At 43.4% G+C, this 22,303-nt stretch overlaps 1 protein-coding gene across 1 annotated transcript in view; it reads left to right on the forward strand.

The window, feature by feature from the left end:
- The window catches only part of CSMD2 (CUB and Sushi multiple domains 2), a 560,683-nt gene that overhangs the window by 171,867 nt on the left and 366,513 nt on the right, over positions 1 to 22,303 (forward strand). The window contains exon 5 of the mRNA XM_034754071.1: positions 6,612 to 6,819. Coding sequence (XP_034609962.1) covers positions 6,612 to 6,819 — 208 coding nt within the window. The remainder of the gene's footprint in view (positions 1 to 6,611; positions 6,820 to 22,303) is intronic.

Below are 22,303 nucleotides of genomic sequence, written 5' to 3' on the forward strand. Positions count from 1 at the left end.
AAATGAATCTTCGAGACCCCACAATAGGCAGTTAGGAGATAACCTGGCTATAGGAAATGCTTCTTCCAAACTGCTGTCAGTTATAGGCTGGTTTAACTTGGATGCTCTCCTTGCTTAATTTATTATGTATGTATTAATAATTTATTTACCCTAGGGAGCCCCAGTTGTGGCTCAACACCCCACTGTGCTAGGCACTGTACAAACACAGAACAAAAAGACAGTCCCTGCTCAAGAGGGCAATCCATCTCCTTTAGGTGCCTAGAGTCCCTGCATCCTGTAAACCTCATTATTTTGGATGTTCCAATTTTGGAAGCTCCAACTCAAGACACCTTTAAAGGGGCCTACATTTTTCAAGGAGTGGGAGCTCAGCACTTACTGAAAATCACAAGTCTCCAGCTGAGCATCCAAAAAAACGTGTCTCCCCAAATCACCCATCACTTCAGAAACTGTAGGCCCCAGCTTTCATTAACCTTTTCACTGCCAGTCCTCCAGGCGGCCTGCTTTTGCCTGAGTCATTCGGTTGACATTGGAGAAGGTGTGAATTAGGTGTCGGCTCTTGGCTTTGTTCGCAGTTGGTGCGTTCTGCCAGACTTACCTGGGCGCTACAAAAAGCTCATCGCTGTTGCATATATAATTCCTCCAGGGCATTAATATTAAAATAGCCCCATGAATGTTCCAGGTTCCTGTCAGGCAATAATAACGTTTAAAAGGCAACCTGTGCCATGCTGGAGGTGGCTGTCCTTCTGCAGGAATGCCTCTCTACCATAAATTGCCTCTGCTCAGACCTTTGCATGCATTATTGAAGCAGCTAATGGCCCCAGCCTGTCTCCGTCATATCTTTCTGCTGGGCATGTGGCTTGCAGAGAGCTAGCTGACTGAGAATAGCAGCATCGCTTCTACATTTACTGCCTTTCCAGCGTCCTCAAGGGGTTATTGAAGAGAATAGTTTGAAGTAAGTCTGTGCGTATCTGCACATGCCAGCAAATGAGTGAATCGTGCTTATCCTTTGCGGCCAGAACCCATTCACACCCCAAGAAGTAAGAAGAGCTCCTGTAGTCTCAATGTACTGGGAAGAAAAAAACATCCTTGTGCTTCTCCCCTTATTCCTGATCCCATTTTAGCACCGTGGCTACCCATCTCCAGGAATCAGAGGTAAGACAGACTCCTGCCTCTTGCATGGGCCAGAGCTGTCGAAGCTACCCCTGCTACCTTTATCTCGGATGAGTTCATATGTAGCAGAAAGGATCCTCTGGGTTAAAAAAACAACGACCCAGAAGAACCAGAGCCTAACATGCAAGGTCAATGGGGATATCATACCTTGAAATTGGAGACCATGACAGGGTGTGCAAACCCTACATGGGTCAGGGGAAGGGTCAGTGAGCAGCTGGAGGCCCTATCAACCATGCTCTGACACCCGAATCTCAGGGGTAAGGCTGCAAGGGAGGAGCTAAATTGGTGGGGCTTTGCTCAGTTAGTGCCTGACTGAGTGGGAGAGCAGGCTGTTAGCCGTCACAGTGGGAGATCAGGTTAGCTGGGGTGGGGGTAGGAGCAGATGAAGATTGGTGCCTGTCAGGGCCTCCCTGGAGTGGGGTAGAGTTGGCCTGTCAAGAGATGATTGTCTCCTTTGGCTGCCAACGACTGCAGGTTTGAAAGAGCCCAGGTGGGGCATAAGCATTAATTTTCTTGGTACTCAGCAGAGCCCGGGAGAGGCAGAGAATCTGCTGAGGGTGTGGGTGGAGTCCAGGGGGGATGGAAGAATTTGTTTATTTTTGGCCTTTGGGTAACCTGGACAGGGTGGAGCTCTTACGTGGCATAGCTCGGGGGGGCTAAGATGCCCCAGGCCGAAAGGTCTTGGAGGCTGGGTGGATCAGCTGAAGACTAGGAGGGAATATCACTTGAGTCTGGGAGTCTAGATACTTCTAATCTGAGTGATTGCCCTCACTCACCAGGAAGCCTGTGTTTGTGCATATGCATTCTGTGTGTTCGGCTGACTGGCTGCAGTTGGGTAGCAGATGGCCATGAGAAATAAGAGTTGGCGTGAGCCAGAGGTTTGTTTTTACTTTGCTTTTGCAGCTCCATCCATCAGAGGCTGCAAGTCCCAGCCCCGCTGATAGTGGCTTGTACTGTCAGCAAGGCTCAGACCTGAAAAGGTTTTGATACTATCACACTAAGAATTTCCTGTGGAGCAGTATTCCAAAATCCTCCTGTCCCGCCTCCCCAGGAAAATGCATCAACTGCTGCATAAAACACAGGAGAATCTCTGTGCTGAGTTTCAGTCTGGAAGGATATTTTTTAATAGTTTTATGCTGGAGTTTTAAACACTTGAAAATAGGTGTTTATAATGTAAAGCCTGAGAGCTCCTTGACTAAAGCGTCTGAAATGCCATTCTATAATGTGCATTGTAAAGTTAACAAGCTTTTCATAGTGCATTTCATATAAATAGCAAGGCATTTGACAATGCTGTACATACAAAAATGACACACTGCCACAATGCAAGTCAAATTAATTCTTGGTTTCCTTTATCTTCCTGCCCATGTTTTCTCTTGATCCTCCTACTTTATTTGCTCTAATAGCTTCCGCTAATAGAGTCTAGTTGTAGAGGAAGATAACCTGTAGCAAACAGCAGATCCCATTTCTAACCAGTAAATGCCTTCAGCTTTAGTGACATATCAACTTTTTCCATAGGTTTTACTTTCCTATTTTTAAGTAGCATAAGCTCATAGCTCATTATAGAAGGGCAGTGTGCATGAATTACTGCATAATGTTTTACTAAGCCCAAGGATGTGTTCTTATCCAGTCTGCTTGGTTTTAATACTGATTGGTAATGCCAAGAGGGTAAAGAATTAGAACCAAACATTCAAAGGGAATGTTGGGGGAGGGATAGCTCAGTGGTTTGAGCATTGGCCTGCTAAACCCAGGGTTGTGAGTTCAATCCTTGAGGGGGCCACTTGGGGATCTGGGGCAAAATCAGTACTTGGTCCTGCTAGTGAAGGCAGGGGGCTGGACTCGATGACCTTTCAAGGTCCCTTCCAGTTCTAGGAGATGGGATACCTCCATTATAAAGTAAAATGCAGCCTCTGAAATTGCACCTCCATTTTTATGCATGTGTTTTTCTGTGGCCCTGAACTGTGGCTTGCATGCACAAAATTGCAGTTTGGCAGGGCAAATTGGGTAATCATTAAAACTGGCTTTGTGCCCTTTAGGTACGTGGGCATCTCCTTATCCCATTGCCACATGCAAATAGTAGCCTGTGCTCTGAAATGTGGGCTTTTGGGTGGAGAAAATGAGAACAATGAAAAATTGCAGGTGCAGTTTTAGTTTCTGAAAATTTGACACTTAAAGGCGAAACAGTCAATGCTTTTATATAATATACAAGTGTCAACATCGGGAGCTTGTTGTAGGAGGGAATATAAGTTTGAAAGCTGTAAACAAGAGGGAAAAATGAATAAATTTTGCTTAATTCTCAACTTAGACATGGGTTCAGAGCTTTGACTCAGATGTGAATTCATTGGATTTGCATCCTGTTTAGGAGATATTATGCTGGGGAAAAGATGTGCCGATAAGGGATAACTGAAGCAGAGGACAGGCGGCATGGGAAAGCGGAGAATGAAAATGGGAGCAGAGAGATGAAGAAAGATTCTGCTGATGAGTGCACACTTGTAATGTATACAACACCACCTGTCTGTACCAGCTTTTGCAGAACTCCTCTGTCCCATGTATGTGGCACAGGCATCTCTTTGGGATGGAAACCCTTTGTGTTTAACACAGCTCTCCTTCTGAAGGAAACCATGGCTCAAAGGACAGGAGGGGAAGAAAAAAGGTTTCATGCATTTTTGTGAACCCACAAATTCCGTTTGAACTCCACAAGATTCATCCATCCCTAGCAGACAGTAAGGAGAGGGAGCTATTGAGGATGACTCAAGGGGGCTTAATTAGGAGTAAAGAGTAAGAACGGAGAAAGAGAACTCGGACAGAATGTCAGGGAAGAATTTGATGTATTAGGCTGCGTGGAACTGCTTCCCCCAGGAAGTGGTAGAAGCTCTGTCACTTGGGATGTCTAAAATTAGACTGAACAAATCACTGGTAAGTGTACAAGAGGGAATAAGCTTTCACTCGCAGGCAGATGGACTGGATGACCTAATAGGTCATTGTATCCTGTAACATCTAGGTGTCTTAACGGGGATAGGAAACAACAAAACAAAAAGCAAAGCCACTGCCAGCTAGTAAAATGGAGCCAATTAATATTTCATAGCTATGATGTCACCCAAAGGCGATATTTTAATGGTTCTAACAGCACAACCCTGACGCATGACTTTAAGCGTGATGGGGGAGAAGAAAAAAAGCTGCATCATTCTTATGGTGTTTTAACTTCAGCTATGCTCTGGACCATCTCCTTTGTCCCAATCCCTCCACAAACAGTGGCCCCTGTCCTGCAACAAGCTCCATATTGGCAGATCCCGGCATTCAAGATGAGCTACATTAGCCTCATTGTGGGACTCCACATGGGTCCAGGGGGTTGCCTATGCAGAGCTTGTGGCAGGATCAAGCCCAGTGGATGGTTCTGTAACTCTGGAGTTCAAGGTGTGGCTGTGTAGTTGGTGTGTGCAATATATACAGATATCATGATGGAGCGGTAGTGAGACCACAGTTAAGCTTGTATAAAGGGTCTTAATTGCAGGGAGAGTCATTTATTCTATGTAGGGCCAAGAATTAAAACAAAATAACCCCCCCCTCCCCAAAGTTACGTTTGTAAGTCCAAATTTAGGCATCTGCCCTAGATTTTGAAAAGCTCTGAGCACCCAACATTTCCCATTGACTTCTTTGGGTGTTGAGGAATTTTCGATCAGGCAGATGCCTAAGGTATGGATTTAGATGGCTGAAATTAGGCACCTGTTTTCAAAAATCTTGACCTATATAAACATTTCTAGTAAACGTTTTCTTCTTGGAATGGGGCAAATATCTGACACTAAAATATTACAAATAATAAACCAACATCCATTAAAAGCAGAGAGGATTTTTTTAAGGAATTAAAGAAAAATATGTACAAATATTTTAAGAAGACTCCAAAACCTCAGCAATGTGTGTATGACTAACCAAAGCAATCCTATGATTTCATATTGCCGTAACCACTGTACTATCTTTATCTCACCCCCTTTATGGCTCTCATTTATTATGTTAAATCTTAGATTGGACAGATGAATAGAGCTTACAATCCTCATCATTTTATCCTGCACTCATGCCCATGGTGTCCAAACACCAACAGTTCTTTGATGCAAAAACCTTGTCTCTTACTGGTCTCTCAATTGCTATGCAGTCCTATGTTGTTGACTACTTTATTAATCATACAAATTCATTTTTAAAAGTGTTGTGATCCATCAACTGTATAAAATGCAACTCTCAGTTGCACAGATATCACTGCATAATAGCACCGTTTTCTCAATCACTGTTTTCCTAGGTGCTGTATACGTACCTGTAATAACCATGTCACATGCTGCTTATTCTGTCTACCTATCTGAGAGTTCTGTTGGCATGAGAAGGAACTTGACCTTTACTCTTCTAGTTATCTTGTCATTATCAGAACCCCTTGAACTCTCCTCTGTATAATGGACATCTACATGTCAGAAATCAGTTGTTTTGTAGTGCTGCAGCTGGCATAGTTTCACTGAAATCAAGGTAGCTGTATAGATTGAGACCTCTCTGGGGATCTGGGTGGATGTTTGCAATAACACTGGTTTCTCCGGTGAGTTTGGAGAGGTGAGAACCCTGTGAAGTTTGGTGGGTTGCCTACTCTAACTTTCCCACCTCTTGAAAGGTTTTCTGGTTTGGGAGGAAGAGCAGGGTATGCTATTGACACATCCACTTTCTGGGCCCCATTCCCATCAAAACTCATGCCACACCATGCAAGGTGTCTTCTTCCACACTATGGTGAGGAGCACTGGAGTTGTAGAAGCTAGAGGTGTCAGAGGTCTGTTGGATCATGTTTATTCCACTCCTGCCCCTGGCTACTGCAGGGTTGCCCACTGCTATGGTATGATGGAGGCTGGAGTAGCTGGTTTGGGAGATGTAAACGTGTCACCTCTGTGTCTTCTGGTGAGAGGCATCTCTTCACATGCAGTGCACTTGCTGAATTTCCTAGTGCCCATATGTGTCTGATCAATGTGCCAATAAAAAATTACAGCACTTGAAAAGAAGAACAACGACAAAATAAAAAAACAACAACAGATACTAAATTACTTTTTAAGAGCTCAGTCTTGATCTTTGCAGCACACTCCAATCTCCCCTAATCTGGCATTATGTTTTGTATAGTACCTTTTTGATTTATGCTACTCTCTCCAGACTAGGTTTAGTTATTGTTATATACCAATCAATGGCCTTTTAAAATCTCCTTCCCCCGCCTTTAGAGTTTTGGAGAAATTATTGATCACGATTTCCCTCCGTTGTCTCAAATGTGGCATATGAATCATACCCCCACCCCCTCTGAAAGCTTTAACACATTAAGGGGAAGAATAAAAAAAAACCTCAGGACTGTGTTGCTCCAATGCCTTGGTGGCATATTTGCATCATGCTCCCTTCCAGCAAAACACCCATGATGTGTATTTTCTGCCTTTCAGCTGACGATGCTTGTGGAGGGACGTTACGGGGACAGAGTGGAATTATCTCCAGTCCTCATTATCCTTCAGAGTATGGCAATAATGCAGACTGTACGTGGACTATCCTAGCAGAGCCTGGAGACACCATTGCTCTGGTTTTCATGGATTTTCAATTAGAAGATGGATATGACTTTTTAGAAGTCACTGGAACGGAGGGATCCTCACTCTGGTAAGTGAGTGGCTGTATTTCCTTTTATGGCTGTGCATGTTTAATTCGATCTGCACATATATAACTTTAGGTGTGAAATTAACTGCAATGGGATCCAGTGTGCACTTCACCTCGTACCTGAACCAGAAACTTCACGGTCAGCACTAGCAGTGGTTACAGCCACAATTCGAGATTTTAAAGTACATTGTAATGAAAAATCTCTGCATTTATTTTTATGCCTTTAGTTGAGTTTTACAGTGTCTGCTTTTGAAGTCTGCTCTTTCTTAAGAGCCCTGTGGTGTGTAGCTGGTTAACTAGATTAAAAACCTGTGGCTGTAGAAATCCTGAACTTGCCTTTTGCTCAATTGTTTTCTGATTACCGGTAAATCTATTGCTGACAAGTTAACTTTACTGTTAACGACCCTGTGGCAAATGTGCTACTGTTTGATTTGCTCTATGTACAGTAGGCTGCAGACAGAATTTAAGTATTCCTGTTCTCTCGTCCCATTAAGTCTAGTTTGATTGCTCCACAAATGTGCTTGCTTTGAGAGCGCGGGGTTTATTTTGTTGGTAAGCAACTTATTGCGCTGCAGTCATTCCATTTCTTTTGCCTTCTTCAAGGTAACAATGATGTCTCCACGGTGAGGGCTGTGAAATTACAAGTTGGGGTTTGTAGAATAAATTTGATAGCTAAGGTCTGAACTAATAGCGTCTAACAAAAAAAAGTTGCAGGATACCCCATGATGATGATTTAGGTTTGTTAATGTTTGGGTTCAGCAGTTGATGACGTTGTAAAGATCTTGTTTGATGTGAATAGTGTTTCGCGGATGATTGAATCTGTTGAGATTTCAGCTGCATTTTAAATTCCCTTGCTGCTTAGTTGAATGGAATGTAAAAAGGAGGAGGCCAGTACATTCACTGCGTGAGGTCTTGTCTACACTATGAAGACTTTGTGGGTATAATTATGCCAGCAAAGCCCCCTAGTGGAGATCCAGTATGTACTGACAGTGGGCATTATTTTCAGAGTGTGATTAAACCAGCCCCCCAAACAATGTAAGCTGTACAGGCGAAAGGACTCTGGTTGGTGTAAGCTGCAGGTGTGTGTGTGTGTGTGTGTGTGTGTGTGTGTGTGTATATATATTCGAACATAGATATGTCAGTTAAAGCTGTGGTTTTTTTTTTTTTTTTTTTTTAACACTCTTAACCGACATAGCTATGCTAGAAAAATATTGTAGCATACTCTAGGCCTCAAATGCACGTGTAACAAATGAAGATGGACCCATGTGAACGCTCCAGATCCCATCACCTCCTATCTGCAGTGGAAGTTCAGGTCCAGAATCTAGTTCTGTAGCTGGTTCTTACGTTGGATTCAGGGTGTTGGGGGCGGCCTGTTACAGAAAACCCCAAATTTTGCAGAAGTTTGGACTGAGATCTGAGCTTTGTGGTTCAAGCCCATCTTCAGTGATAAGAGAATTATCTTTCATGTAGATTGAAAATGACATATAAGCTCCTGAACATATAAACTATTTGATTTTGCGTTCCCCTCCGAGAATGACTGAAAGAGAAATAAGCATCATTATAGAAGAGAGGAGTGGAAGGAAGGAGATCGTCACTGTTTTCCTTCCCAGTTTTGGAGAGCATCAGAATAAAAGTGATATTTAAGGATGATTCAGTTAAGGAGTAGGGACATTAAATTACAAGGTTTGTCATAGCCTACTGGGCCGCCCATAAGAGAGAGAGATCCATCTATGAGGTGCAAAGGCAGGGACGCTGGAACAATTTGTATAGTGGGGGTGCTGAGAGCCATTGAACCAAACTGTAAACGCTGTATATCATGGAATCCACTTCAAGCCAGGGGGTGCGGCAGCACCCCTAATTCCACCATCTATGTGCAGGGGTGCAGTGGTTTGATTCACTGATGACTTGAGATTTCCTCATTGGATTCCCTTGGTGATAAAGAAGTTAGCTCAATACATACTTGCTCAGACATTGTACCTCTCTATTTGTCAAGGCCCGAATGTGGGGCACAATGTTCACCCCTCCCCCCCAATGAGGAGGAGACAAACATTACTCAGGCAGGAGATTCAAAATGCTGTGGGCTTCATCTCTTTAGTGCAGCTGATCCTTCCTGTAGCCACAGATTCGTGATTATGTTATTTTGGATGTAAATTTCTCAACAGTAACTGTGTGTGTTGGGGACACACACCAAAATATGTGTGGAATGAAGGTCACTTTGGCACTAAAATGCGTGTGAAGTCCTGTGAAATGAGAGGCACCTGGGAGATGCGTTAAGCACTCTTCCGTAGGCTGCGAAGTAACCTTAGACGTTGGAAATGGCAACAGGGTAGAGACTTCTTAACCGGTTCCAGGTGGAAGGAGCAGATGAGAGAATGAATCTGAGTCAGGTTCAGAGTTGTAAAATGTTTTTGCACAACCATTATTTCATGCGCCTGAACGAAAGGCTGGTGGATTGACAGACAGGGATAGAAATCGTAAGGGATACCCAGTATTGGAAACAGCTGGTAATAGAAGAGCTGAAGCTAAGGAGGGCAGTGTTTAAATGAGAGGTTACTGAGGAGGTTCTTAATGGCAAAAACAACTAGACTCCCAAAGAAGGTGCCAAAAGCATCACTGCTGTTGCTATAGGGGAGAACAATGTAGGGAGCATCAATTTAATATACAAAGGGTCAGACTAGATGGCCCCAAACAGTCCCTCAGCTCTTGCAGGCAGTCGAGTGCTCGGTGCCTGGTGGATTCATGTACTGCTTTCTGCTCACTCAACAAGGAGTTAAAACTTGTAGCTACTGATTGATGGAGACGACTATTCTTCGGGACCCCACCCTGGGGAAGGGGAAGAATTAAAGGTCTAAAATAATTAAAGAAATCACCTGGGAGTACCAGAAAAGAAGATTAAATTATGGTGATTTACAAGGGTCCTGTCCCTGCTACAATGCCTGAAGAAGAGCTTGGCGTAAGCTCGAAAACTTGTCTTTTTTGCCAACAGAGGTTGGTCCAATAAAAGATCTTACCTTACCCACCTTGTCTTGCTAACATTCATTTATGTAATTTATACTTGCCTGGCAAATATGGGGGAATAAGATTAATATTCGGTAGCGGCCATTTATTGTGTACCAGTTGTTTACTGTTCCCCAGGACACCTTTGAAAATTAGATGTAGCTGTTTTATGAGCAAACTGTGTTTATTAGCATACATTAATATTTTAGGGCACTGTTACTACTTAGCTATTCAGCGCTGCAGGAACTGAGTGATACAGCAGGGCTGGAAGTTATCGGATGGACTCTGAAGACAAACATTCATCAACCTGTGTGTGTTGCTTCCTGAAAGTAAAACCACACTTGTTTGAGGAAACCTATGTTAAAACCAAATGATAAGAGGGAATCCATTCATAATCCATAGATACACATTTTCAAAGCACCTACGTGATTTAGGCTCACAGTTGCCAAGATCCCTTTTGAAAACGGGACTTCAGTGCTTTTGAAAATGTTACCCCAACATTTACTTCCTCAAGGGTGAGACTCGCTAGCAATGCAGAAGGCCAAACACGTGGCCTGTGCTCTGCTGAGGATGTCAAAATAGGTGGTACATATTCATTGACTCTCTTCCCTCAGTGGACTACCACTGGGGTTTAGTTTAAAGACCAACACTATTAGCTGTGTCCAGTGGATCAGCCACTACAGCAGGACAGTCAAGACACGCTGAACTGGTGAGTGAAATCACACACCTTGTGCAGGTGTGAATTTCACTCTTAAGAGTCCATAGCAAGATTTGTTTTCCAAGGTGCATTCTTAACTCCTTCTATATTTGTGAAATACACACAGGCAAGATTTATAGGCTCCAGTCAATTTGAAGGACCCAATTTAGTATTCTCTAGAAGCAAACTCGTCAGTTCCATGTGCAGAATTACAGAGTCCTTTTTAAATTTCACTTTTCAAAGCTGGCCGTCGCTACCCTGAGCCTGGTAATTAAATTCAGATGACTCATTTTTTCCCATTTTTAAATAATTTTTGCCTGTGGGGAAAAAACTGAAGCTCATATCTATTCTTTAAATATGTTGATATGATTCAGCTTGAAAATATTGCTAGAAACCCCTTCTTCTTTCTTTTTTTTAATTTGCTTTATGAAAACCTAGTTTTAATTATTGGTAATGTGGCAGATAAACTCCTGGCCAAATAAACCATTATATCTAAGTACCTCGCAACTACAATATTTCATTTAATTCGTATTATAAACTGTTTTAATCAAGTCCAGAAATGCATACAAATAAACAAAATCCAGTCTAGCCGCTCTCCCACAAAATCACTCATGTCTCGTTCAAGCTACAAAATATTACAATAAAAAAATTTACAAGGGCACCAAGCCATGCAAATTATGAGGGTTGGGGCCAGTGCCATTGATACTGCTGTGTTCCTCCAAGAATGGATTGAGCCACACATCTAGAGCCAGATTCTGCAGCACTCAGGCATTGATAGGCAGCACAAAGGTACTAAACCATTGTACCAGAGCCAGACAATAGATTTGACTCTCCGCAGGACAGACTGTCTTACCAGTTCCACCCTGGGTTGAGATTCTGCGGTAGAATGGGGGAGAGTGAATTTAAATTACTCAAGGGCTTCTGTGCAAGTCCGGCTTCTGCAATTTATGCTCACAGTGCATGTCTGTGGGAGATGCTCTGAAAGTGAATACGAGCTACATCTCTCTTAACAAGAATATAGTTTAGCTCAGTTGGCTAAATTGGCCTAGGAAGGATGGTCCCATGGCAAAGACACGGGTCTGGCCCTTGTGGGATTTAGATTCTCATCTTTGCTGCAGACTGTATGTTTGGACATGTTACTCAAACTCACTGCCTCCGTCCCCCATCTGTAAAATGGGGATACTCCTTTCCCCCACCCTTTTCTTTGTAAGATCTGCTTAGATTGTAATACATGGAGCAGGGGTTGTGTCAGGCTGTATGTCTGGGCAACGCCTCTGTGCACTGCTGAAATACGGCTAATCAGGAATAACAAGGAGGAAAATCGTGGCGTAATATAAGTTAATAAAAGGGTGCGTCAGTTTTACTACATTTTAGATGTTATGAAGGAGTGAATGGGAGCCGATAATCTTCTGGGAAGGTTCTTGCAAATTAACGATGACTCTTGCTGAGTTCTAACACTAAACTAACTCTGATTAATTTTTAATAGGCAAAGTGCTTGGATTGACTAAATATCTTGAGGGGGAGATGCGTACTTTACGGTGCCTTCCCACTCAACCAAAAAAAGTCATTTATAGGTAGAAAATCTGGAGGGAAACACATTAGAATCAGGCTGTTCTTTGACTGGGAGAAGAGAAGTTTGGATTCAATTCAGGGACAAGAATGTAAAGACAGGAGATATACATTGCTAGTGTCTATTGGTGGTATCACAGTATGCTTAGGCTGCTCAGGTGAGATCGGGGCTTCATTGAGCGAAGTGGAATACAAACACACATAGCAAGGAAAGAGGCCCTACATCAAAATGCTTACGGACAAAATAGACAAAGTATGGGAGAAAGTAAGTATTATCCCCATTTTACAGATGGGGACTGAAGCCCAGAGACAGCTTCTATCTGTTTTTGTACTAGGCCTAGCACAAAGGAGTGCTGATCCATGACTTGGGTTCCTAGGGGCGATGGTAATACAAATAATTAATAATATCAACAGAATGTGTATTGTCCAGTGTGTGACAATACAAGCATCATCTGTGTCGTCGTCGTCCCCCCCCCACTGCTTTGTGAGAAGCACTTGTAGCAGTGAAAGAGGATGCTGCCGGTTTTGTGCCTTTCTGCAAAGTCTGCTAGCAATGGTGCCACTTAGTGCCAAATTGTATCCCGAATCTAAATTCGAATGTAGATTTCCCTAGAACAAAATGACTTGTCACTCCATACCAATTCATTTCAATGATGAAGCTTTATTCCCATCCCTTCCAAAATGAATTAATGTTGTTTTAAAAACAACATCACCACTAATGTTCATTTGTTTGACCGCAGCACTGCTGTCTGGAATGCTTTGATGTTGATTCATTGTTTCTTGATTGAGTGTGTCTCTCTTATTGGTCTAATCTTCAACTGAGAATTAGCCCTGAGATGTTAGGAGTTTTGAAATGTTCATTATGAAAGACAAACTTCTTTTTAAAACTACATTAGGTCACTGGACTTCCTAGATCGTGAGAAGTCAGGAAGGCAGGAAAGTGTAATAACCCAGATTGAAATTAAGCCGGAAGGATGTGTCCTTACTGCCCTCCCTATTGCTGCAAAAAGTACTGTGTGTTTTTGTAGAGCGAAATTCAACCCTGTATAGAAGCATAGCAAAAAGCATATGCACCACTCAAGTCCCACATGAGCACTCAAAATAGGATGCAAGTGGTGCATAGCCCTTGGGTTAGTTTTTTGTACAGGACAAATTTAATTACAAGTCATCAGGACATTAGGGTTAGGTCCCATATGAAACTCAGAACCTCCGATAGCACAGCACCTCTTAGTGCCACGCTGGGGAATTGAGTAACACTGGCTCCCAAGAAGGTAGGGGAGCTCTTTCTTTTAGCATAAGAAACAGTCAGGTGCTTTTACATCAGGAGGTCCAGAGTGCAGTGCTCACAAGGGCATGTAAGAAATGGACATTCTGATATGATTGTAATGAAAACCCATTGGTGGTTTTTTATCAGAAATATTATCCAGGTAGAGTTTGAGTATTTGCAATTGAGATTTCTAATCATCATTATCTAATGGCAATGTTTGATTAAAAGAGTAATAAATATACTATAATAATTTTAAAATACTCAGCATGCAATTGTTTAATGTAGCCGCTCTTGGCCATTTGGAAGATGAATATAGTGTTTAAAAGCGTGATATGATTTAATTGATGTTTTTTTTATAATATTAGCTGATCATCATTCAACATTTATATGAAGCAAAAGTTTCCTGAATGATCAATTTTTACAACTATTCTACCCTGGAATGAGAATCTGTCCCAGTTGCTGTAGTTAATTATTGCTTTACAGCCAAATGTTATTCCCTCTAATGGAAACTGCATTTGATTTTAGTGCTTAAAGTCCATATAGCTTGGTGAGAGAATCAGAGATTTCTACTTTCAGATGTAGGTGGAAAAAGTCTTATATTCTGTTGCAAAGTTAAAAATAAATGTCTTTTCTTTGAACTTTTGAGAGCAGCTGTGTATTTGGGAAAATAATGAGGTCAGTAAACTCAACAGAGAAACCAAACCTGAAACTGCTTTGAGACTTCAAAAAATGTTTGGTAAATTTTATTATTTTGTTTTAAATTATATATTGTATTAATACATTAATTAGCATATACTTTTAAACAAAACTATAAACTGTATTATATTGATTTATGCATTAATAAATTTGTGTAGAATTAATATATTAACTTTGGCCGGCTTTTGAACAAATTTTATTGGTTTGCGAGAGTGGTCCAGTGACTGGGCTTTGCCACCCACCTGCTGTGTCACTTCACCTCTCTATACCTTTCTTTCCCCTTCCACCCTCTGTCTAGATTGTAAACTTTTCAGGGCAGGAATTCTCTCTTACCATATGTATGTACAGGGCAGGAGGTACTGTACAACCATATTGTTATGGGTTGGTGTAGTGGGGCAGCTGCCTCACTTCCTGAGAATTTAGGCTGCAGCAGGCCAGTGGGCCTGTGCAGATGGACAGCCAATCAGGGCCCAGGTTGGAGACAGCCAATCAGGGCCAGGCTCAGCCCTATAAGAAGGCTGCCCAGGAAGGGAGCAGTCAGTCTGTCCAGGCCTTCGACAGGGGAAGGTCTGTCTCCTGAGCAGGAGACCAGCACCCAGGACAGCGCAGTGCTGGGCAGGCTCAGGGAAGCAGCCTGATACCTGCCAGCCCTGAATAGAAGGGCCTAGCGGGTGCAAGGGGCTGTAGGTGAAGCGGCCCAAGGGCAAGACAACAGGCGGGACACCACCTAGAGAGGGTGCTCCACTGGGCTGAGCTAATTCCCAGAGACAACCAGTAGGAGGCACCAGGTGGTGAGTCCCAACTCCGTTACAGTTGGACAAAACCTCCTTGAAGGCTTTCCTTTGGAGAGGTACGTATATAGACACTGAGCGTGTATAGTGCTTTTCATGTGTGGATCTCGGAGCATTGTACAAATCGGTGGGTAAGTATCATATTTAGATTATAAAGCCAGAAGCATGGTGATCACCTAGTGTGACCTCCTGTATAAGAGAAGCCCTAGGACATCTCTGAATTAATTCCTGTTTGAACTAGATCAGATCTTTTTTAGGGGGAAAAAAAATCCAATCTTGATTTAAAAATTGCCAGTGATGGAGAATCCACCGCAACTCTTGGGAAGTTGTTCCAGTGGTTAATTACCCTCACTGATTTAAAAAAAAAAAATGTGCCTTATTTTTTTGTCTGAATTTATAAATGAAAGAGTCTTGTGATGAAACCACTGGACTAGGTCATGAGTGCTGGGGGGTTCAACTCCCAGCTCTGCCAGGCTCCCTCAACCAGTCTGTGCTTCAGTTTTGTGTCTGCAAACTGGGGATTGTAATGTTTCTGTGCCAGCAGGGAAGTTGTGAAATGTCACTCATTAATGCGGTAAACAAAAAACATGTGAACTTACCAAAGTACCTGGTTCTTTACGAAAAGTTCTGTAATTAAAACACTCAACTCCAGCAGTGACACAAAAGAACTATAGGGGAAACTAGCAACCCGGCCATGTGGGGCCGGAGGGCACAGGGCGAGCCTTGCTTGTATTAACCCAGTGCAGGGAGCACCCTGGATATCATCTCCTTCCAAAGAGCAGGATGCAGAAGGTGTGGTGCACTGAAATAACACACACATCCAAGTAACATCAGGGCCCTGATGGGGTGCAGCGACACGATACGGCATAATGGCTTCCCAAGGAATGCTGAATATATAAGTAATTGTGTTGTATGACATGGCATAAGTTATGCCAGCTATATAATATGTAACCTGCACCATGTTGCTGTGAGATGCCAGAATTGAAAGAAGTGTGGTGACAGCTTTTAATTCTGATTTTTCTGTCCCATGTGAGTCAGGGTAGCTGAAAAGGCTAAAAATAAACTTTGTAAGGCAAAACATCACATTTACTGTCTGTAGCTCCTCGCTTCTAAGGGAGTCTATGTTGTACAAGCATGGATGCTCACAAAACCCCAGGGAGTTATGGTCACCAGGTGATAGGCAAACTGAGGTGCAGAAGGTTAATTGACTTGCATAATTGTACATAAGCCAGTGGTGTACCTCAGGAAACAATCCAGAAGTTCTGAACCCTCGGCTTCTTCTCTAACAACTACACCCTTCGCCCTCCTTGGAGCTGGGCATGAAGCCCACGTGTCCTGATTCTCAGTGCCCTACTCAAACTACAAATAAATTTGTTAGTCTCTAAGGTGCCACAAGTACTCTTGTTCTTTTTGCGGATACAGACTAACACGGCTGCTACTCTGAAACCAGACAAAACATTAGAACACAAAAGCGTTTGAATGTCCTTTCTTCAGTCCCCCACCTCCCTTCAGAGAGTTGGGGGAATAGGAGTTCTTTTTTTAATCCCATAATGGTTGCAGCCATGACAAAACCAGAATGGGATGTTGAATTCCTGCTGTGTTTCAGGTGTTCAGGATGAGAAAGTTGGGCATCTCAGGTACCTTGCAGCCCCTAGGTATATAAGAATCTTCTGCTTAGTTTGAGTTTGTTAAAATCTCTTCACAGGATCCTTCTACTCTTCCCACTCCCCGAATTGTCCTGTGGACAGTGGGTGGAATACATGTCTTTTCCCCGCCCTATCCCCACCTCCTATTTATCATATTGCCTCTATATAAATGCATGGTATGCCCACATCATGAATACTGCATACAGATGTGGTTGCCCCATCTCAAAAAAGACGTATTGGAATTGGAAAAGGTACAGAAAAGGCCAACAAAAATGAGTAGGGGTATGGAACAACTTCCATATGAGGAGAGGTTAATAAGACTGTGACTCTTGAGCTTGGAAAAGAGACAACTGAGGGGGGATATGATAGAGCTCTGTAAAATCATGACTGCTGTGGAGAAAGTAAATCAGGAAGTGTTATTTACTCCTTCTCATAACACAAGAACTAGGGGTCACCAAATGAAATTAATAGGCTGCAGGTTTAAAACAACTGAAATGAAGTATTTCTTCACACAACGCACAGTCAGCCTATGGAACTCTTTGCCAGAGGATGTTAGGGTTCAAAAAAGAACTAGATAAGTTCACGGGGGATAGGTCCATCAATGGCTATTAGCCATGATGGGCAGGGATGCAAAACCATGTTAACTGACATCTAATATTATCTGACTGGTTCTCCAGTATCAAATCTGCTTTTTGCTCATCTTCGATGTCAGACATTCAAAACCACTGAATGGGCTAGTTCAATAATACATGTCATGGTCTACCCAGCAAATTGAGGAGAGCAGAGTACCTGTTCTTCAGTTTCATATCATGATGATACTTTGATTGCAAGCTCTTTGGGTCAGGCACACTCGTTGTTGTTGTTCTGTGTCTGTACAGTGCCTAGCACAATGGGGGGCCTAGTGTCCCTGACTAGAGCTCCTAAGTATAATAAATGATGATGATGATTCATAGCCATTAGTATTGCTGTTTTACATAGCTACTTGTAATGAATTGCATGGAATGGGTTTATTTTCTGATGTCTGTAAGTACTTTCTGATCCCCGACTTCCAGCTTCAGGGCTTTCTAGAGAGAGCTTGTGTTTGAGAGCTCTCTCAGGACCTGATCCAAATTCCGTTGAAGCCAATGGAATGACGTTTGGCTTCACTGGATCAGCTCCTTAGTCAAGCAGATAACCCACTGTCTGTTGAAGTGTTTCTCTCTTTTCTACCACGGCTGCAGCTCAACCGCTCTAATCCTCCATTGCCCTGCACCTTGTGCAGTTGTTTGACACCAGAGGAGAGTGTGTTTAAGAATGTTTCCAATTGCCAGTGGTTTGCACTGACTTTGCGTTCACTCTGCGTTAGAGTGAATGATTATACAAGGTGCGGGTCAGCAGAGGATTAGGCCTCCCTGGTGTCGTTTCATTTCAGATCCCTAGCTAGTTGCCAGTTGCAACAGAGAGGCTGTAAACCACACAGCCCTATCGCTGGGTAACAATGGCTTACATCTATCTGCTGTCCTTTCCTTTGGGATTTGGCCTACCAGTGATTACTTTTATTTGAAAGTTGACAAGCATTCTATCGTCTTGCTGCACACAAGAGGCAGAAAACTTGAGAAGATTAGTTATTGTGCTCCTTGAAATAACCTATTTCATCATCGGTTGAAGCCCAGATAATGCAAGTATGAAAGTTTCCCTTTTCTGTGCAGTGAATTAGGTTTAAGAGCCGGTTAAATAACAGATATTTTTATCTGTAATATTTGGATGCTTTTCTTCCCTGGTCCTATTTTTCAGAGGTCTGGGAATGAATAAAAAGTGTATGTGCAGAGGCTTTTTTTAATCCACTGTTTAAATGTCAGCTACATCTTCATCAGGCTGTGGAAACAGATTTTCTTATTCAGTTTGTGCACTTTTTTAATTTTTTTTTAAAGAGCTCAGTAATGCTTAAAACTGGAGACAAATACTCTACAGATGGCTTTTTATTTTAGCAGAGATAGATAAGTTGTTTCTTACATGGCAAATAATGTCTCCTCGCAAGTCCCCACTCCCTTTTTTTAATCTTAGAACCTATATTCTGCAGAGATACCGCACCTTTCATTTAAGGATCTCCGAGCACTTTATAGATATCCATTTTTGCTGACCAGTTTTTTTTAATATGTTTGAACTTTCTCCCTCCCCCCCACAACACACTCATCTTTTTACCACCCACTAACTTACAACCCTGTTGTGAATTGGGTAAATATTATTAGACCCAGCTCACAGGTGGGTACATTGAGCAGTGGAGAGAGGCTGTGATTGCTGGGTAACACTTCCTATGATCCTGCACTCAAGACAAGTGATTCTCCATTGTTTTGCACCTCGTTCACGCCAGTGCAAAGCAGCTATAAAATAGGCCGTCCAATCAGAATGGTAACGTTTTACATTCTCATTGCCCTGGCATAAATAACCACAAACGGTACAAGTTGTAACACACTAACTATACCATTAGAGGTGGTACAACCTCCCTAGTGTGGACACAGTCATACTGGAAAGCGGAATAAGCCATACAGTTGTATAAGGTATCTTTATACCAGGGTAACTGTGTCTATACTACGCTTGTACTGGTACAACTATATTGGTAGAAAAATCACATCCCAACTGACATTGTTATTCCGGTACAAAAACCTTGTGTAGATCAGGCATCTCCTGGGGGACATCTGGGGTCAGTCCTGAGGGGCAGAGTTTTCTCCCTTTGATTTCAGGTATACAAGTAACGTTTACCACATCGGTATGCTTGTCTCTTGGTACCCCTAGGGTGCCTTAAATGAATGTTCCTCACTGTAGCATTCACAGATAAATCAGTGCTTTGAAATGGAAAATTTACTGTCATTTGCTGTAGTGGCCATGACAATGCAGCTATTTCAGCCACTTTAGTCTCATGTTATACAGTCCCTTTGCTTCCCGTCTCTCTCAGACATTTCGACATGCAGTTTCCAGTGGTATAAGCGCCAAACCTGCAAGTTGTGCCCCATATTCTAGGCTTCACTGGTTAATGTTTGTTTAGCACCTTGGAAGTCTGGAGCAGTATCTGATTTTGTGCTCTTGCCTTCTTTGTGTTAAGTACCATGCACACGCATGCTGGCAGAGATGGGCCCTGGGGGACGGCATTTCTCCCATCAAGAAAAAGAGGCAGATCCCTCAATTTGTGTTCACAGATCTGGGGAGAAATCCACTCTACGCAGAGATCCTGTGCAAGGCCTGGGCATCATTTAAGTACCACTTAAGCCCAAACTCATAGCCGTCATGCCGGTTCTGTTTGCGCCAGCGTGACTTTCGCTAGTTAGTGTATCTTTCAGGTTGAATTGCACCAGGTGGGGGCGCTGTCTGTTAAGAGTTCAAAAATCCCAGGAAGACAGACTGGAATGGAAATGTTATTTTATTGTTATGGTTTTCTTCAATCTCATGATTTTCACTAATTTTTGGGGGGTGGATCTGTGTTGTGATTTTTGGACTCTGGGTCCATGACACTGCAGTTACCTGGAGAGACAGTTAGGAGGCCTGTCTGAAGTGAAGACCGTCTCCGAGCCTGCAGCCAGCTTTGGAAATGCTAGTAACTTACCTCGCAGGCAGGGCTGTGCTATTGTGCGATGTTCCCTGTTTGCCTCTGGCAGGCATGCGGCAGCTCGCTGGGATGATCCGGCTTCTGCAACTTGCTGGGCTGTGCTTTGGCCCTTGTTCTTCAAATTGCAGATTCATGTTAAAATAGGAATTTCAGGTCAGTGAGCTGAACTCTCCCCAATGGGAGGTAGTTGGCACAGCTCTTGTGTGTGTTCATTTTACTGGCTGCGGTTTGGAGTTGGAGTTCATCTAAAACGCTCCCCCCGGGGGATGTGAAGATCTCATGCAACTGAGCTTTCTCATCTCAGTACAGAAGCAAAGTTGGGGGGATGGAGAGCAGGATAACTTAGGGTATTTTATGGGCTGGGTTTTAATATTTTATTTCTTCATGTCGGCCTACTGTACTATATAAATAATAATAATAAAACATGGAACTCTGCAGGAGTTTTGCCCAAGTAACAGGGGCAGCTCTATGTATTTTGCCACCTCAAGCACGGCAGTCAGGCGGCTTTCGGCGGCGCACCTGCGGGTGGTCTGCTGATGATGCGCATTCGGCGGCATGCCTGCAGGAGGTCCACCGATCCCGCGCCTTCGGCATCCCCGCCGCCGAATTGCCGCTGAAACCGCCCTCACGGTGACCGGCAGGCCGCCCCCCGTGGCTTCCCGCGCCAGGCACGCGCTTGGTGCGTTGGTGCCTGGAGCCACTCCTGCCAAGTAAGCATTGCCGGATCAAGTTTGAATAGAGAGTGGGTGGAGGCTTCACAACAATCCCTTTGAGTGTAGGTCCACAAAGGGGCCTTAAGGCACAGGAGGTATAAAGCCCAAATCCTGCAAAAATTTAGGCATGTGCTTAATTTTAAGCCAATGAGCAGTGTCCCATGTGACTGCTCCATGTGCTTAAAATGAAGCCTATGGCTTAATCTTTGCAGGATCAGGACCTACGTGGTTTGCCCAGGGTCACAGGGTGAGACTGATGCATGGCTATTAATAGAACTCGGGAACATTGTCTCCTGGCCCGCTGTTCCCACTGCTAGAGCAATTGCATTCCAATAGTGCTACCGTGCTGCTTAAACTTGTCAATAGCAAAACGGGCCACATTCGCTCAGCCACACCCGTAAGTTTGGCCAAACTTCATTTGACTCCTTGGTAACATGGGGTCACTTCCCTTCTGTGAACGCTGCTCTTGGAACCCCATTCCTTCCCTGGCTAGCTTCTAGCCTCTGATTTGCTTTTGTTTTTCCAAAGTTGTTGAGCACTTGCAGCTCCCAGTGATTTCATCTGGACTACGGGATGCCCAGCGCTTCTGAAAGCCCAGCCCTGCACAACTCCTTTGCCAGCAGCATGGGGGAGAGAGAGAGAGACTTTTGTAACAAATTACAATGAAAGGGCCCCTTGACCTCTTCTGCTTTGTTTCATGCAATAAAACATGATTAGATTTCTTACACCGTTTCCTGACTAATCTTATTTTTCCATGCATTAATATGATTAATTCTATTTGCTGGATGGTAGAGGGCATTTCTATGAATATTCAGGCAATTTTCACAGCCTAAAAACATCTTCTCTCATGGTTTACAAGCTACACTAATCATCCTTTAATTGTCTTTATCATCCTACTTTGTCCCTCTTTCATTTCACTGACTCAATGCTCCCCTCCCCTGAGCACAGAGAACCTGAGTAACCAAGGTAGCTGTTCAGTGGACCGTGTCCGTATGGGAAAGAGACTGCAGGACATGGAGAGGCACCTGCAGCTTTCCAACAAGCAGAAATCAGCTTTCAGAAATGCCTGTCAGATAGCTGGACTGGTTGCTCCCTGCCTCTTCCCCCAAAAGAAGAGGACAAGCTAAAGATTGCGTCTAAAAATGCTGTTTACTCACAGGCTAAAGGGAGGTCTCAGCAAGATTGCTCTTGTGTACAAACTTGGATAAGACAAAGTTTTGGATGGAAATGGGGCTACAAAGTGAGCAGTGTGTTAGTGATGAAGGGAAGACATTGTGGATAGGATTCTCCACTGCCTTGTACCTTGGGCAGGAATTTACATTTGGGCAAAATGGGTGTAAGGTAGGGTTACCATTCGTCCGGATTTACCCGGACATGTCCTCCTTTTCGCGCTAAAAATAGCGTCCGGGGGGGGAATTTGTAAAGCACTCACAATGTCCGGGATTTCCCCCTCCCCCGGCAGAGCAGAGCGAGCGGCTGGGAGGGCTGCAGGAAAGTCCCGGGCTGGACTCCGGAGCAGCTTCCTCCTCCC

Source organism: Trachemys scripta, chromosome 20, assembly GCF_013100865.1.
Source record: "Trachemys scripta elegans isolate TJP31775 chromosome 20, CAS_Tse_1.0, whole genome shotgun sequence".
Classification (NCBI taxonomy): Eukaryota; Metazoa; Chordata; order Testudines; family Emydidae; genus Trachemys; species Trachemys scripta.